General features: G+C 35.8%; 1 protein-coding gene across 6 annotated transcripts in view; it reads left to right on the top strand.

Moving 5' to 3' along the window:
* KLC1 (kinesin light chain 1) overlaps positions 1 to 17,840 on the top strand; it is a 45,581-nt gene that overhangs the window by 10,394 nt on the left and 17,347 nt on the right. For all 6 annotated transcript variants that reach the window (XM_071745457.1, XM_071745456.1, XM_071745455.1 and 3 more), the window contains exons 2-12: positions 5,563 to 5,824; positions 8,446 to 8,676; positions 10,549 to 10,627; positions 12,564 to 12,789; positions 13,339 to 13,426; positions 14,170 to 14,271; positions 14,831 to 15,004; positions 15,145 to 15,244; positions 16,128 to 16,177; positions 16,259 to 16,326; positions 17,473 to 17,581. In XM_071745457.1, the coding sequence (XP_071601558.1) occupies positions 5,564 to 5,824; positions 8,446 to 8,676; positions 10,549 to 10,627; positions 12,564 to 12,789; positions 13,339 to 13,426; positions 14,170 to 14,271; positions 14,831 to 15,004; positions 15,145 to 15,244; positions 16,128 to 16,177; positions 16,259 to 16,326; positions 17,473 to 17,581 (1,488 nt within the window). In that variant the 5' untranslated portion in view covers position 5,563. The remainder of the gene's footprint in view (positions 1 to 5,562; positions 5,825 to 8,445; positions 8,677 to 10,548; positions 10,628 to 12,563; positions 12,790 to 13,338; positions 13,427 to 14,169; positions 14,272 to 14,830; positions 15,005 to 15,144; positions 15,245 to 16,127; positions 16,178 to 16,258; positions 16,327 to 17,472; positions 17,582 to 17,840) is intronic.

Below are 17,840 nucleotides of genomic sequence, written 5' to 3'. Positions count from 1 at the left end.
CACTCTGCTTACAAGTATACTTACATGATATCATGCTTACAGGTGTCTTGTGGTTTTAAGGGTGTAGGTCAGATTGCAAACATGATTCTGAGCTTTTATTAGGATGTGTGTCCTTCAACTAAAGAGGCCTGCAAATGTTCTTTTTATGGTATTTACCTGGCATGCCTTCATTTTAAACCAAATGGTGGAGTGGACTTCTGCATTCAGGGTTATCTCTGAGTTGAATGTTGGAAGAAGGAGCACAGTAAGGGTTGTTGCTTTTTGTTTTTTAATGCAAGTGCTTGGTAGCTGGAAGTTGGTAGAAAACGTGACTCCACAGAGTTAGTTCTTTTTTCAAACACCTTGTCTGTTCTAAAGAACTTCTCCTTAGCTTTATGTTGGTTGCCAGTCTTGTTAAACTCCATCTTCTTACCTGCTTTTTGTCAGTATTTTACTGGCCTCCGGTATGTGCCACTAATTGTTCCCACTGAGTTATTTTAAGGTAGCTTGTCTATATATGTGCTGAATTGTGAAGACACTTTTCTGAGATGGCGTATTTGGAAACCAGAGGCAGTACAGACGTGCAGCAGTATTCTGTTTATAGAACTGGGTCAGTGAGCATACCTTAAGTTTGACCTCCAACAGGACACTGTTTGAAGGTGGAGTCCAAGATTTTTTTATTCCATAGAGGCTTATATGTGTATGATGAAAAGAGGAATAGTTGGCAGTTCAGCTGCAGTCCTGAATCCGTCAAGAGGAAGAAGCTGCTCTGTTTCTTTTGTGGGGTTAGAGAAGAGTGTGTTGGAATAAAATTCCTGAGAATAAAGGATGATTTTAATTAAAAGAAGAACAAGTCAAATAAAATGAGATTATGTATTTTTTTTTTTTTTATGGCTAGGAATATGACTTGTGATAGCAGAAATAGCTCCACAGAGAAAGATGGATATATTAACATCTTAGATTAAAAAAATATTTGTAAGTGCCCATTGATCTTCCAGTCCTGGAGATCTCTGACCATAAACCATAACAGCACTGTATTCAAGCTGGAGTGCTTATCAAAGTCCCTTTACAAATACCTCTCTAAATACATGAAAGGCATCAGTGAGTGATTCATCCTCACCCTTTCTGACTCCTCTGTGTCACTGAGCTGCCTTGTTAGGAAGGGGTGTGGTTCATGTAGTGTTTGACATACTACCCCTGTGCTTTGGCAGGCTGTTTGTCATCTCTTGCCTTTATTGGTGCTTATCTTTTTGTGCTTGGAAGGCTTTTGTGGTCTTTTGAGGATTGTTTGAGAAGGCACTTTTCCACATTATGAAGGCTAGCAGAGCATCTTGTCGTAGCTAAGGTGATGCATTCCGTGATGTGATGTGTTCTTGGTCTGAGCAGGGAATTAATGACTTTTAATTTGTAGCTATACAAAGTGAAACAAGTGCATGCCAGACAGAGGATGCTGAGCTTCACCATTTAATTAAGGAGAAACTAAGAGTGAAATTGGAGTTAAAAGCCCTGAATAGAGTGATTATTGTTGTGAAACAGTGAATTAATAGGTACATGTTGAATATACAAAAAGCTCAAATTAGTATATACTACATCTTTGTGGAATTTGCAGTACTTGTAAATTATGAGGCCTGTAGCTATGGCTTGAGCCAATCGTGTAGCTTTTGCTGTTGGGAAGATGGTTTATTCATTCTTGTATGCAGAGTCTGTAAATCTGACTGCATTACTTATTTTTTTTCACAGATCCAAAATTCTGTTTTCCAGCTAAGTCTTGGTGCATCTTATTTTTTTCCCTTGTTTTCAGTTGTACAGTGAATTAAAAAATGGTATTTGAATGTAGAGTTCCTGCACTGTACCAGTTAGAATTTGCAGTGCAGTGAATTGTATACAGAATAAATAGTCAGGATCTTAAGCCTTTGAATAAGCCTTTTTTTTTTTTTTTTTTTTTTTTTTTTTTTTTTTTTTTTTTTTTTTTTCTGTGGGGAAAAAAACAGAGGCAGAAAGAATTAACATTTTTGAAAAGTGTCAATAGAAAGGCATGGTAGGGTTTCTCTCTTTTCCTCTGTAAACATCCATGTCTACTTCCTGCATGGGGTTTGCTGCCTCAGGGTATGCAAACTAATTATATGATTATATATTCAAATACAGTGTTTGACTAGGTAATACCCTTTTGTATAATATGTTTTTTAAAAACCATGGAAATAGCACCACAAGTCCATTCTGCTCTAAATCAATATATTAGATATTTACTTATTAATCTTACTCCTACAAAGACTCAGATCTAATAACATGTCATTTAGCATGCTGTCCTCCTGTTTTTTTAAATTGCTCTCCCAAGCACAATCTATAGAACTCTGAACATTGTCCAAATTGTCTGTCGTGTTTTATACATTGTTTATGCATAGTGTTTTATATATCTTTTAATCAGACACCCTACAAAGCCTGTGCAGAAAGATCAATTCTTCTCCTTTCAGTGGGAGAGGATTCAAACAGTTTTCACTAGTGGAATCTTGAGAATCACTTTCCTGGGCTGTGTGGAGCTCCGTATCAGTCTGTGTCTTGGTGTAGCTTCTGGCTGGACACCAGCTCCACTTTAGTTGCTTGCACTGGTAGCTCTGAGGCCATGAGAGCCTATTGCTACATTTGGTTTAGAATGAAGTGGCTTAAAAATCTGGCAGACCAAATTGAGACAAGAAGCAGGTCTGCTATGGTGATGGGCTTTTAAGTATGCTTTCTGCTCCGTTGGGCAATGGAGCACCTTTCCTGAAAAGCTGCTCTGCTGGCTTTAGCACTCATTAACTGCAACTTTGGTGTACTCAGCCAGAGCTGTGTGCCTGTTCTGTCTATAATCTGATAACCTTTATTCTTTATAGTAATGACTTAGTGTCTGCTGGATTTCACGTGTTGGATTGGTCTACTGGCTACTTAATTCTCTTTGCATGAAGTCTGTTGCAAGGCCTAGTATAGTTTTTGGTATGACTTCCGTGGTTTTGTGTATTCTTTTTGTAACAGTGAATGGCTGTTAGTTTATCTGTATTCATCACCTAGAATTCACTGTGGTGGTTAAAATGTACAATTTTTTTTAAAATGACATCTATGCATACATTCTATTCATACATTCACACACCTGCCTTCCACCTTTGGTGTAGAATGATTAAAAACATTGAAGCATGCAGAAGAAATTGCTGCCACTGTTTACTAAGACAGACAAATGATCACATACTTGTCTAGGAGTGTTGTAAACAAGCTGTAGGTGGTTAAGAATGGTATTTTTCAGAACTTCTCTAGTGCAGCATGAAGTCCTTATTCCTTAGATGGCCTCTGCTGGTTTTATGTCCTTATGATACAAGATTTAGTAGTTGTTAACTGAAGGCACAAGAGCATGCCAGTGGTAATTAGAGTTGCACTGCATGCAGAAGTTACCCTATTCCATAGAAATGTGCATGTTAGAAGCATTTGTTTACAAACTTGGCTTACATTAATTTACATTATTTATACGCACAGTTTTAGAGAGCATGTGCTTTAAAATTGTCATTTAAGCATCCTGGGTAATAATTCTCACGTTCTAAGTGGAAAATGTGTGAAAAGCATTCTGCTTATCAGGTTTTGTTGAGTTGATGTCTTATGCCATGCTAGGTTTGATGTTTTATACAGGTGTATAAGCTCAGTATTACATATGTTTGTGAATATGAAGATGTTTATTAAATTGTGGTAAAACCAAATTCCCTGTTTCCCCAAGTTACCCGTGTTTTCAGACAACAGATTATTACAAAATAATAAGTATTATGTACAGAGCATTTGTGACAAATGGGTACACCTGTTACATATTGTGTTACAGGAGGTCTTAACAGGGAGGGTAATTTGAGTACATATAAACAGAAAGACCAACCTCTCTTTTTTAAAATGTAATAAAACAGCATTAAAGCACATTCTTTGGCTGTTGCCATGAAGGGGTATATATATGAATATCCATTAAAGCACTTTTCTTCAGGATTTAATGGCTGTAATTTTTTTGGCTGTCTTCTAAAACTAGACTGGTTTCTGTACAGATTAACAAAGTTGAGCTAATTAATTTTAAATTTTAGGCTATCAAACCTTCCCCAAGTGTCTGCATATGGATGTGATAATTTATTGCTTTTGAAAAATCTTTCCTGCTGGAGAAATTTTTTTCCAGCCAGGAGAAGAGGAGGTTGAGGGGAGACATTATTGCTCTCTACAACTACCTGAAAAGAAAGGAGGTTGTAGTGAGGTGGGTGTTGGCTTCTCCTACCTAGTGACTGGTGACAGGACAAGAGGAAATGGGTCCAAGTCGTGCCAGGGGAGGTTCAGATTAGATAACAGGAAAAACTTATTCACCAAAACATGAAGCTTTGGAGCTTTGGAACAGGCTGACCAGGGAGGTGGTGAAGTCGCTATGGCTGAGGGTATTTAAAAAATGGGTAGATGTGGCACTGTGGAAGATGATTTAGTGGTTAAGGTGGTGGTGTAGGACTGACAATTGGAGTTGGTGGTCTTGGAGGCTCTTTCCAACCATGATGATTCTGTTTTTCTGATTTATACTTTGTAGTATGCTCCAAGGTGTTTATATCTAAAGCATATATAAAAGAACAATTCCTCAATTCCTTATTTTAATATAGAACAGTTTTCTGGTGACATCAGAAAAGTTATATCTGTGTCTTCTATCTGTATTTTTACATTGTTATACTCATTTGTCACTTCAGTAGTAGCATATTTAAAGTTACCTGAATTTCTAAACTTATGTGGGTCTGCATTTGCATTTGGCAGAGATGTTTGTAAATAACCAGAAGTTTGCTGATCCTAATGTAGAGCACAAGGTACCGACAAAGTAGCACAGTGAAATGTTTCTTGCAAGGGTTGTTCTATACAAATCATTTTTTCTATGAGACAGCTGTTGCAACTTTGTCAGAGCAGCTGCATGTAGACCTGCAGATGGTTGGATATCTATATGTAACTGTAGCATTACAAAAATGAATGTAAAGTAATCTCAGGGGTCAGTTGGGTATTTTCAAAATACATAGTGGTAATAGCTTACGTAGCCCTTGGAAAAGGATGAAGAAGGTGTTTGCTTGCTACTTGAAAAGGGTGATTTTGCTCACAACTGGCTCATTGATCAACTCTTTTAAGATGTTTGGATGGTATTTCTTAAAATTCCTCAAAATCTAATTTGTGAATATTTGTAAAGATAGTTGTTAGATCAGTGTCATCTGCAAATAACTATGTTATAGCATATATTTTATACACCAGTTACTTTGCTTTTGCACATCTTGGAGATCAGTTTGATTCTTCAGTGCTCATTAGAAGTTCTTGTGCCATATTGTAATACAAATGTTATTTTCAGTTGTTGCTTGCTTTATGAGTTAGTGCTAATACTAACTCTGGAAACAAGCTGGAAAACTTGAAACACTGTTCAAACCCAGGTCTTAAAACACTGTAAAAGATGTGCAGAAATTATTGTATATTTTGCTTGTTTTAATGAAACAATGTTACTTGTTTATTGTTTTAAATAAAACAATATTACTTGTTTTATTTTTACTTTTGGGTTAACCAGTGTACTCTCTGTTTCAGAATGTATGAAAACATGTCCACAATGGTGTATTTAAAGGAAGAGAAGTTGGAGAAGCTTACTCAAGATGAAATCATTGCCAAAACTAAGCAAGTGATTAATGGACTAGAGGCACTGAAGAATGAACACAATTCAATTTTACAGAGCTTACTTGAAACACTGAAATGTTTGAAGAAAGATGATGAAAGTAATCTGGTTGAAGAAAAATCAAACATGATTCGAAAGTCATTGGAAATGCTGGAGCTTGGCCTTAGTGAAGCACAGGTAAAATTCCAGTAAAAGTAAAGCATTTCAGAGGACTTACATTTGCCTTACTGAATATTAGTAATGTACCGGGACATTTGTTAGTTTATGTAAAGGAAAAAGGCTGCTGTAATTAATAGAGACAGATACTGTCTGTCTTGCTGTTTTACACAACTAATTATGCATTCACTATTAAAGTGCTGAAGCTCATAACTGAGCTGCTCTTTACTTCACTGGCACTGTTGCTGTTTTGTGTTCAGACTTTTCCAAAGCATTAGGCAGGTAATGTTTGAGCAGCTCAAGAAATTAGCACGGGTATTTTAACTCTTGCTGCATAGGGAGGTCTCTTCCACACAAATAAATGAATGTGCTCCAACCTTTGAGCTCTGCCATAAACTTAAATTCATGTTTATATTCCTTTGTTTCCATCAGTGTGTGTAGTAGCTCATGATGCTCCTGAGGCTTAAGAAACTTCAGTGTTTTTCAAAACATTTTAGTAAATCAAGACTGAATCAGTAAACATTTTAAAGGTTCAGAACTGAGTAAAGAATCCAAGCAACTTTCAGTGATTCATTAAAGAAAAGACTCAGCTAATTTCTGTCAAACATTTTAGTCAATGAAGATACTGTGTAAGATGAGTTAGAGGATTCTAGTTTGGTCAGGATGTCAGGATTATATTTACAGTCTGGCTTTGGGTACTTTGTACCAGGTCAAAACCTGAAGTGATGTGATGTGAGCTATCATGATGGCACATGACAGTTGCAAATGAGTTGAAAAGTCCAATGAGTTAACTTTGTATTGGTCTGGCACAGAATTGGTCTGGCTTTATATTGCTCTGTAACTGTGGTCAGTTTCTCATCTGGATTGGGAAATTACTGTTTTATGATCTGGAAGTTCTCTGCATGAATCACAGTGAAGTGAGGCCTGAGAGAATGAACAAATATGGGTTACCAGACATGGGAGTGTGGAGCACCTGGCCCTTATGGTACAGACTGTCAGGCCTTAGTATATGATACAAGCTTTGATCCCTTGTACTGGAAGAAAATACTAGAAGATAATCTGGAATAAAACTGGAATAGTTGAGTTACCTGTAATAGGTGTTTGTAGATCTGTGGGTGAATAAGTAGCTTCTCTCTCCCAACTTTGAGACTGTATTGGGACTCCAGTATAAACTAATTCTAATTCTTGGTTCTGTCAGATTCAGCAACATCAATTATAGCTACTACTGCCTTGTTTGCCACGTATACTGTTTTGTGAACTGGTGGCAAGGAACCAAGAAGTCTATTTACTGCATTTGTTAGGAAAACAATTGCACTTCAAACTATTACTTTTGGAAATAAGCCTACTGTTCTTCCATGCTTATTGTAGAAAAAAATGTATTTTTCTGATTTGAAGTATTTAAATTCAGTTATAGGAATATTTTGTAGATGTTTTTATGAAATAATGTAGGTCTAATGACACGTGTTATTTCCATTAAAATGGAACTGACTTTGCTGAAGAAGTAATCAAACTTTTAGTTAATTCAAGAGAGTAAGATTACAAAGGATTTTAATTTGCTGGTATAGCTTGTAGAACGTTTTTTGAATATGTTTATTCTGTTATCACAAATTTACTTAAGTGTACTTTGTGATGTTACAAATGTTACTGTTTGAATACGCAAAGTAATTTCAATTAAAATTTTTGAATATGTAAATAGGTAGCTGCTGAAATCTGGAGATTTGCACTTATGTAAGAAAATTATACCTGGAGTTTTATCTTTATAGGAAAAAGCAGTTTCTAAAGGCTTGATGGTTTGGTTTTGGTTTTTGTTTGTTTTTTTTTTTTGAAACCTGCAATTTCAACATATTAAATACTTCTTAAAAAAAACCTCAAGGTAATTTTGTATTAAAGAAATGTGAAATGCTAATAACTTGGGGATGTCAAACTCATCTAAAAGTCGTTTTTTATTATCACCAGTTGCCTGTTCTTACAAGGTCTGCATCCTGGGGTTGCTGTCAGCAGTTCCAAGTGTATCAGTGGGAGGTTACATAAGCAGTGAAGGAAGAATATCTTCTGTGTTTAGTGTTTGCTTACACTTATCAAGCTCCTTTTTTTGTTTAACTTTGCTTAGAAAAAAAAGAAAAAATTCAAAGTAACCTGCTTTTATTACTATTCTATTTTTTTCACTAATGTAACTGTTCAAAAATATTGAATGTGCACTCAAGCTTATGATATAATTAATATATATATAAGTGCTTATGTAAATTGTGTGTTCAGTTTTGCATTTAGATCTCAGCAGTATAATTGTCCCTTTGGAGTAGCATCATTATGCTGAGGTGCTCATCCTTATGAACTGTAAACATGTGAATGAATCATTTTCTGTCTGAAAACTCTTAAATTAGAACTTTGAGTTAGTTCTTGGGTTACTTTTGTCATCCTTCAAGGTAAGAGTATTACTGCTCCATTTCATATTAGTGGAGCAAGGAATTCTATGACTGAATAGATGGTTAAAAAGTTGAGGAAAAGTGAGAACCAGGTATATGAAGAGAAATCTGAATGTTTATCTTCACAGCTGACAGGTTTAAAATAATAAAAGGCTTCTGTGTTAAATACAGGACTGCATTCTAGAAGAAGTAAGTCATGTGACACCTTCTGCTTTTTAGGTAATGATGGCCTTGTCAAATCACTTAAATGCAGTGGAGTCAGAGAAGCAGAAATTGCGTGCTCAGGTTCGCCGGCTATGCCAGGAAAACCAGTGGCTACGGGATGAGCTGGCCAATACACAGCAGAAACTACAGAAAAGTGAGCAATCTGTGGCTCAGCTGGAGGAAGAAAAGAAACATCTAGAATTCATGAATCAATTAAAAAAATACGATGATGATATTTCACCATCAGTAAGTAGCTGTATTGTAAAAAGCAGCTTACAGTTATTGCTATGTTGTCATCTGCCTCGTTACCAAGAAATGACAGATACAAGCTTTTTATTTATCTCTAACACAAACTTGTCATTAAAATGCTTAAACTGTACCAGTGTCAAATAGCTTGCAGAAACATTTTCGAGAGCTCATTTTTATCTGAAGAGTAAATATTTCAGTCTCTCTACATAATAAAATACATAAGATGGTCAAAATCCATAAATACCTACCTAATATCTTATCAGGTTACAAAGAACTGAACTTCAGTTAAAAATTTTTCTTTTGTAAATTCAACAATTAAATTAAATGGGGAATGTAAACCAGTAGAGATTTAAGTACATGGGGGACTTGCCTTATTTTGACTTCAGGAAAAAATATTTGGTTTCCTTGTAGGTGAAATCAGTGGGTAGCTTTTATATATGTTGAGAATTTACACTAGGAATGTTTTTGTATCCCCTTTCATGACTTTCTGCTAGACACTGTGATCACCTGGATTTTTTCAGTTGTGTTTAGCTAGCCTGTTGTGTTAAATATTTTTAGATTCAGAGAGAGGATGAATACCACTTTTAATTTATGGAAGTAATTTATCACTTAAGACTTCTGGATTATTTGCCCTTCTTCTTGTCCTTTTTTGTGCTTGAGTTAGATGGCATTGCAGAGAAAGATTTCATTTTGTGCAGCTTCTCAGACGTGTCTTGGACAGAGCAAATTTTCATAACTCAGCAATATAATGGTTGAAAATTTATGCATTTTAGTCCTGCTTAACTGACTGTTTGACTAAGTCCTTTCTAAAATATTGTGTGTAGTGAGAGTTGCACATGGAACTTTCCAATGCTGTTTCATGAGTTAGTAGTTGCAGCTGACTACTATCAGTGAAGCCTGTTTAGAATAGGGTCAGAAGGAGGAATACTGTGATTTTTGGTGTGCTGTCTGTTGAACTGTAATCTGTCAATGGCCTAAATAGCACCATTTTTTGAAGTGTAATGGGCAAAGTAAGCAAAGCATCTTTGTAGTTTCACTGACCACAGAGACAGTCTCTGTTGTTAGCCTTTAAAAACAGTCATTTGTATATACTCAGTGTGATATTGGAACAGGCACACTTAAAAAATTATGAACTTCCCACCTGAGCTCTAGTCCCAGCAATCTGCTGTTACTGCAAAGCATCCCCTTTGCCACTGTTGAACTTGAATGCCAGCAGCAGCAGTTGTCTTTTTCTCATCTGTGGAAAAGGGTGTTGGGTAGAGATCCAGAAAAATAGGAATGTGCTCTTTCCTGAGGTTTTTCCACGTAGACATTAACATTTCTAAGAATTTCAACTGTTCATTTTGTGTAGATCCCACATTTAAGAAACACAATTGAGGGATAGTCTATGTCTTTATTTTACATGATTGTGGGATTTGGAGTGTCCTTTGGATAATTAAAATCAGTACACATTGATGGAGAAATTACTGTAGTTTCAGATAGAGACTGTTGGAGATTGACTGCCTTCCAAGTGCTAAAAATGTGCAGTGGACAATTCTATATTTAACAGTGTTCACCCTTCACTGGGTACTTTGAGCAGGTATAATGTCTCTGTAAGAATAGCAAATGTGTTCCTGCGTGCTTAAATTGAGACTGAAATCTAGGAGACCTGATTTCTATTCCTGGCTCTTCTGAAGGTGTCCTGTATTGTTTTAGAACAGAGTATGTAAATACATTTGGACATAAGACCTTCATAAAACTTCTTTGACCAATTTATTATTTTCAGTTCCTAAGTTCTGGAAGTGGGTATTTTCTTTAACATTGGTGAATAAATGAACTGTCCTTTTACGCCTTAGATTTAAGTGTAACAATTTGTTTGGGGTTCTATAGGAGGATAAAGATACAGATTCCACCAAAGAGCCCTTGGATGACTTGTTTCCCAATGATGAAGATGACCAAGGACAAGGAAGTAAGTGAACTTCAAATTATAATGTTAGTGTATTCCTGTAATGCAAAATATAAAGATAGTGTATACAAAAATTAATCTGTACTTGGCATCCTGTGGAACGGCAGAGAACAGAATAGCAGAATGGTGAATGCCTCTGCTAGAATAAGGAAATCAGTCATTAATACACATTCTGTACATTGATATGTACAGAACCAGGTCCTAGGCTTTTAAACAGTATTCTAGCTATTATAAAATTCAGATTGCTCCCCCAGTCTTTCCTGTGGGCCTCAGAATGGAAAAGGTTTATTCCTAGTGACTGATGCAGATTCTGAAACTTTGAAGCCTTTTGATTGTCTGTCCAGGTGGTGAATTCCTTTAGTGACCTTTTTACTGAGCTCATTTAACATTTTGGGGCAAGTTTCACTTATGAAGTCTTTCTCATAGAATCTTTTGGCCTTTACTGAGTTTGTTGTCTTTAGTTCTACTCATTCTAGAAGTAATGTCTTCTGGTCAAGAGAAGTGATGAATATTCAGTGAAGTTTGAGGTAGAGGTTTGGTAGCATGTTTGAAAGAACCTATTGATAGATGAGCCTTGCTTAGTGAAATGTTAAGTTTTCTGTATGGATGTAAAACTGATACTGTATAATATATTTATACTGTAGTATATGCAGTGTCCTGTATTATAATGGTTCTTAGGAGACAAATGACTTCAGAAAGAAGTGACTGAAGGGTACTGCTTCTGTAATTGTCAGGGTTTTGAATTCTGCTTTGTGGGCACATAGACAAGATGTGCTGCATTTTTGATAGCATGGCAATGCTGTCTGTCACCAGCAGTGGAAGGAAGACTGAAGAGCTTAGAATTGGTTTGTGTTGACCATGACCTCCCTCCTGAGGTCATCCTTCCTTCCCTAGAATTTTGTAGTAGAAAAAATGAATTACAAAGCTGTCTATATTCCTGCATAGTCCATCTGCCTTATTTTGCTCTTTAAAAAACTAAATTGATTCTTTCAGTAATTTCCTTGACCTCAAAGAAAATTGCTGAAATGCTTCCATGCTTTGGTAGGCAGTGATGGTGGGTGTAAATTTGGAATTGTGTGGTTCCATTGGCACTATGAGACTGTTTGTTTTTTGCTTCCCACTTGCTTTGAGAGTGCTTTTGCTTAATAGAAAGGAAAGAAGAAAGTCAGACTCATAGCTGGAGGGCTTGTGTGTTGTCTAGAACTTAATGAAATCTACAAAGAGGCAGTTTTCTCAATCTTCCCTGAAATCTCCCAGGTGAAGAGAAAAGGGGTAGTAGGTTTTGCGGAGCAGTGGGAGGGTGGGGGATGCAACAACCAAAGATGAAGAGCTAGTGGAGAACAAGTGGCTATACCTGAGGGTTAGTAAATAAACATTAAAGGTTGACACTGGCTCTGAAGACAGGATGCCTTTTCTCTGGCAGCTCTTGTGGCATCCAAGGTGTTTTAATCCTTTATGTGCCAACCTTAAGTACTCCTTAGTATACCAAACAAAGGGGGAAAGATTGTGTGTTTAGAGAAGAATAAAGGAAAAAGGACAAGTATTTTGGCACTTGTTTGTGTTAATGTTCCATTCCTCAGAGAAATAGTGATATTTTTGAGTTCAAAATTATGACAAAATCTTGAGAATTTTAAATGATTAGCTGAGCTGAAATAGTTTCCTACTTTCTTCATTGGTTTATTGAGTTTGGACCTTTGATCTAACAGAAGTATAAATAATGCTTATAATGTACTGGGTGGAATGGGAAGAATAAAATTGTCATATTTTCACTGTTGCTGTTCAAAACAGCATGACCACTGCAAAGTATGTTCTAATACTACTAATAATCTGTATTGAGGAAGTAAAATTCAGTAAGTCTCATTTTGTCATTAAGCAATAATATTAGATGTTTCAGTTGCAGTCATCTTTTAAAATTTTCAAACTTGTGGATTTCTTTCAGTTCAACAGCAGCATAGCAGTGCAGCAGCTGCTGCCCAGCAAGGTGGCTATGAAATTCCAGCAAGATTAAGGACCCTTCATAATCTTGTTATTCAGTATGCTTCCCAAGGTAGATATGAGGTTGCTGTACCTCTTTGTAAACAAGCTCTTGAAGATCTGGAGAAGACTTCGGGTCATGATCATCCTGATGTTGCTACTATGTTGAACATACTGGCTTTGGTGTACAGGTTTGTAGATATCTGTGTGTATGTATACAAATGTATACAGATAAATATCAGTTAAATAAATGGTTAATATTTGGCTACAATCTGTTAATGTTCAGACCAGTATCTTTTGACTTGTATTATTTCCCATTCCTTGTTTTTTATTAAAACCCTCCAGAGGGTTCTGTAATACTTATATATTACAGGATATATAAATATTAGATATGCGTATTCTGTACTCAAAAGTCAAAGAGATTGCTACATTTTTGTCTGTGTCTTTGTTTTGGGAGTGCCGTGGATACTTATTTTTTTGTCTAGTGAGGGGGCATATCTTGATTACCTACTTACAGATAATCTACAGATATAAATGGGACAGCAGCATACACGTAGTACATGCTGGTCCTCAACCAGCAAACTAAAGCGACAGGCTCTAAATTTTTACTTCCTGATTTCTGCATGTATTGTCAATTACTCTTCTTTTGTACTAGCATCTTCAGGCCAGTATGGCAGTGAGCTTAATTTTTTACTTTCTTTTCTGAATCCTCGCTATTAATTATGACTCTTTAAATTTAGGGACCAGAACAAGTACAAAGATGCAGCAAATCTCCTGAATGATGCCTTGGCTATCCGTGAAAAGACTTTGGGCAAAGATCATCCAGCGGTTTGTATACATATGATATCATATTTTTAGTTGTGTTTTTCACTGAATTTTTTTCAACTCATTGTAATATTAAACTCAACAGGGAATTTTTTAAGACCTGGCTTATCTCTAAGCAGTGCAGGTAGGAGGCCACAATACAACATACCTTGTTTTCTCTTAAATACTTACCTTTGAGCATTATGTTCAGTGCTGTTTCACCACAAATGACTTGCACATACTTGATTTCAGATTGCATGGATTTTCTATGGGAAATTAATTTGGGAAGAAAGATTTTAATTTGCTTACTTAGATCACTTTATTAAACTCAGATTGAAGGTGTACTTTAATTTGTTTTACTATTGCTTTTAAATGAAACATAAATCAAGCTTTTGTGCTCAGTGTGTAAAATTAATACTATTTCTTGCTTCATGTAGTTTACGTGAAGCAGGGCAGCTCTCAGTATAGATATGAGAAGTAACTTTGATAAAGAAGAAGACAGGAAGAAAATTTATGCACTAAATGAAGTGGATTTCTACTTTTTTTTCCCCCTACTTCTCCAAGCAAAAGTATTTAATCATTTATTTTCCTTTCCTCATTTGTGTGTGTATGCATTCCATCATAATTTGCAAATGAAGAAACAATTTCAAGAGGTCTATCCTGTGCATGGAAAATTTGAAAACATCAATGCATTGCAGATATGTGCTTTTGTCAGATATTTGTATCAGCGAATTCCAGTGTAATTAATGTTTGTTTACTTTTGACAGGTGGCAGCAACTCTAAACAATCTTGCAGTACTTTATGGTAAACGGGGAAAGTACAAAGAAGCTGAACCATTGTGTAAGCGAGCTCTGGAAATCAGAGAAAAGGTATGAGAAAAAGAATGCAGCCCTTTTTGAGTGGATTTTTTTTTTTATCAGAAAGAGCAAAGTTAACAGCTTTTATGTTTCAGTTCAGTCAGATCTGTCAGATAAGCCACAGAGTTAACAATACCCTAGTAGTTAGCAGTGTCTGAAATTCAAAACAGTAGTAAATTCCAGAAGCTGGAGTAGTCTGGGTATATTCTAAATTCTGTATTTCATAGTTAACCCTCTTTACCTTTTTCATTCCCCTTGGATTTTTCTGTGCTTATGTGGATATGTATTCTAGTCCATGAGACTGAATGCCTGCATCTTCAGTTTTCTTTGAATAGTATCCTGCATATAATGTTGTTATAATACTGTATTCCTGTTATGAATTGTTCTGCAGAATTTTCAGTTTGTATTAGAACGGAGTAATTTTTATATCTTTCAAATGCAAAATTGCTTTTGTCATCCTCCTGTTGAATTGATGAGTAATAAAAACTAATGAGCTTTTTCTAAGTGATGCATTTCTAAATCCTGATATGGTGGTTGGAGAGTATTTTAATACAAGGTACTTCATTTTCAGGTTCTGGGAAAAGATCACCCTGATGTTGCCAAACAGTTGAATAATTTGGCTTTACTGTGCCAGAACCAGGGGAAATATGAGGAGGTTGAATACTACTATCAGAGGGCACTGGAGATTTACCAAACTAAGTTGGGACCAGATGATCCAAATGTTGCAAAAACAAAGAATAACCTGGTAAGTCTTTTTATAAAGTAAATCTAAGTAAAAGTAAAATTTTCTGGTGAACTAAAGGCACCTTTATTCAGCATGTATTGTATTTATCAAGCAAAAAAATAGTGTTCTTATATATCTTCTGGGTGATGTTTTCTTTTTAGGCATCCTGCTATCTAAAACAGGGCAAATTTAAGCAAGCAGAAACTTTATACAAAGAGATTCTGACTCGTGCTCATGAACGGGAATTTGGCTCTGTAGATGGTAAGAAACAGACTCCCTAGATTTGAATGTATATTTCATGTTTCTAGCTATTATGAAGTAAAATCTGTAGGAAGCTAATTTTATCCTGATTAAAATTGTTGTCTGCTTGAAGTAGATTTAAAAAGTTAGATTAGACAAAAAGTTAACTATCTAACAAAAGTTAGATAGTTAGATGTGTTGTAAGTATATTCATCATAAGCAAGCATTTAGATACAGCAGTAACATTTAATTCAAAAGTTTTTAATAGATTAGGTAGACTTGGCAAGTGTAGGTTTTATGGACTGTACTTAAGAGTTTAAATTATCTTATGCCCAACCAAAAAAATTTTGGTATTTTCATAAAGGAAGAAAAACGAATGTCACTTCTCAGTCACAGGAAAAAGTCACCACAGGGTTCTTAATGATATAAATAGATTGTTAATGTGAACCTTCCTGTAATACATTTAAAGAATGGGGAAGATAGCCTTAAATTATGAATTATCTTGTACATTGAAGTCATGTGTAGTTTATCAGCTATAAATCGCTGTGAAGAATTTTCATTGCATTCTGTGACAGTAGCATATGTACCACTAAGTAGATGTCATTACGATAAAGCACAAAAAACATCTTTTCTAGCACAGAGCTAGGCATATGACAAATCAATGGCAGCATGTACTGACTTCAGAGGTTCTCAAAAGTAAGTATTTAAGTTCAGATAAGAAAGGAAGACAGAACTGAAAAACTGGAAAAGATGTTTAATTTTCTTCTGCCTTTATTGTGGACAGTAAGCTTTTCTGGGCTGGTAATAGTATAATTCCCTGGTTCAAAAATTCATTTTAGAAAATCAAGCAATTAGTAATTTGTAGTTTTGTACTTATATAATGTATTTTCTTCTGTTCCATCAGATGAAAATAAGCCTATTTGGATGCATGCGGAGGAGAGGGAAGAATGCAAAGTAAGGCCATTGTCATAAATTTTTTTTTTTGAGCTTTCACTTAAGTTACAAATCAGTAACTGTTTCAATATTCTGTTTTAGGGAAAGCAAAAAGATGGCACATCCTTTGGAGAATATGGTGGCTGGTACAAAGCTTGCAAAGTTGACAGGTGGGTAATTTCTTTACAGGACAAACAACATGGCAATACCCAGTAACCAGAAATGTCAAATTAAACCATGGTTAGAAATGGAATCAAACCATCTGCTTGCTTAGGACTATAAAAACTGTAGTGTTAGAAGTTCAGGCCTCAAGACCTGAGCCAGGTTTCAGGACCACAGTAGCGTTTTTCAAGTTCTGAGGCTTTTAATCTGGTCTGACTAGATATAGTAAGTGACATAAAAATTCACCAGTTGTCTTCTTGGCAGTCCTTCACGTGGAAGTATAGGTCACCTTTCTTTCTTTTTATACCTTTGATTGGCACACATGCTCTTCCTGCCCCAGAGGGACCTCTAGACAGGACCAGAAGCATTTGAATTCTTGCCTTTGACAATCAGCAGAACATCTGTACTGTTAAAATCAGCTTTTTGCTCAATCCTGAGCTCTGGATGCAATGCATTTTGTGGGTTTGTTGTTCACATAGTAGTTCATTCTAATGCATGAGGAAATCTTTTCTCTGCTGTCACTGGAGCAAAACTTCACACAACAATACTGTCACTGAGCTAATTCTCATTGTGTTGTTGAAACAAAAATGCTCGTTGGAGAGTGAGACTTGTTAGTGGAATGTGTGGGTTTTGGTTGTTTTTCTTCTTTATTGTTCAAGTGTACTTTGAATACATAGAAACTTCAAATAGGTTTTAAGTAAAAAGGAGCTGTTCATTTGTTTTGTAACGTGCTACAGTAATGATAACTGTATGTATGAGCAGAAATTTTCTGGAAGCTTCACATTTACTCAGTTGGATGCACTCAGAGTTGTATTTTCACCTTGAGATGCACCTGAAAAATGCAAGGATGTAGCATGCCAGTTTTTTCAAGTCTAGAGGCTAGTTCCAGTTTCAGGGCTGTTGACTAATTGTAGTATGAATTGTTAATGCACTTTGAAGGGTGTTAACAGGTTTTCCCTTGTACATGAAGTGTACTATAGTATATTTAAAAAGATATTTACTGTATTATTACAAAAAATGTAAGTACTATATTAATGTAAGTTTTTGCTAGTTTTAAATTGAGAGGTTGAGTGTGTGTGTGTATCTGTGTGTGTGTGTGTATATATATATATAAATATATACATATACATACTTCTCTTTTTGTCTTTAAATAGCCCAACAGTAACAACTACCTTAAAGAACCTTGGGGCACTCTACAGACGACAGGGCAAATTTGAAGCTGCTGAAACATTAGAAGAGGCAGCAATGAGATCTCGTAAACAGGCAAGTATGAAAGTTCACCTTGATATTTCTGCACTGTGGTTGTGCAGATTTTGAACTTCAGTATCTATTGGTTATGCAGAATCTTTTAGCTATTCACTGTCTAGTGCCTGGTGTCACCCTCTAGTTTTGAGTGTGAACTGGTGATAAACTGATGCCATCTTTACTTATGCAGACTGGCTCATTGCTCAGGCAGTAGCACCATGTATCAGAGACACGATTCAAATTGGGTTGAAATCGTGAAAAATAGAATAGCAGAAAA

The sequence above is a fragment of the Heliangelus exortis genome, chromosome 5 (genome assembly GCF_036169615.1).
Source record: "Heliangelus exortis chromosome 5, bHelExo1.hap1, whole genome shotgun sequence".
NCBI classification, from domain to species: domain Eukaryota; kingdom Metazoa; phylum Chordata; class Aves; order Apodiformes; family Trochilidae; genus Heliangelus; species Heliangelus exortis.
Note: the sequence above shows the minus strand (reverse complement) of the source record. Positions and strands in the feature narration are given on the sequence as shown.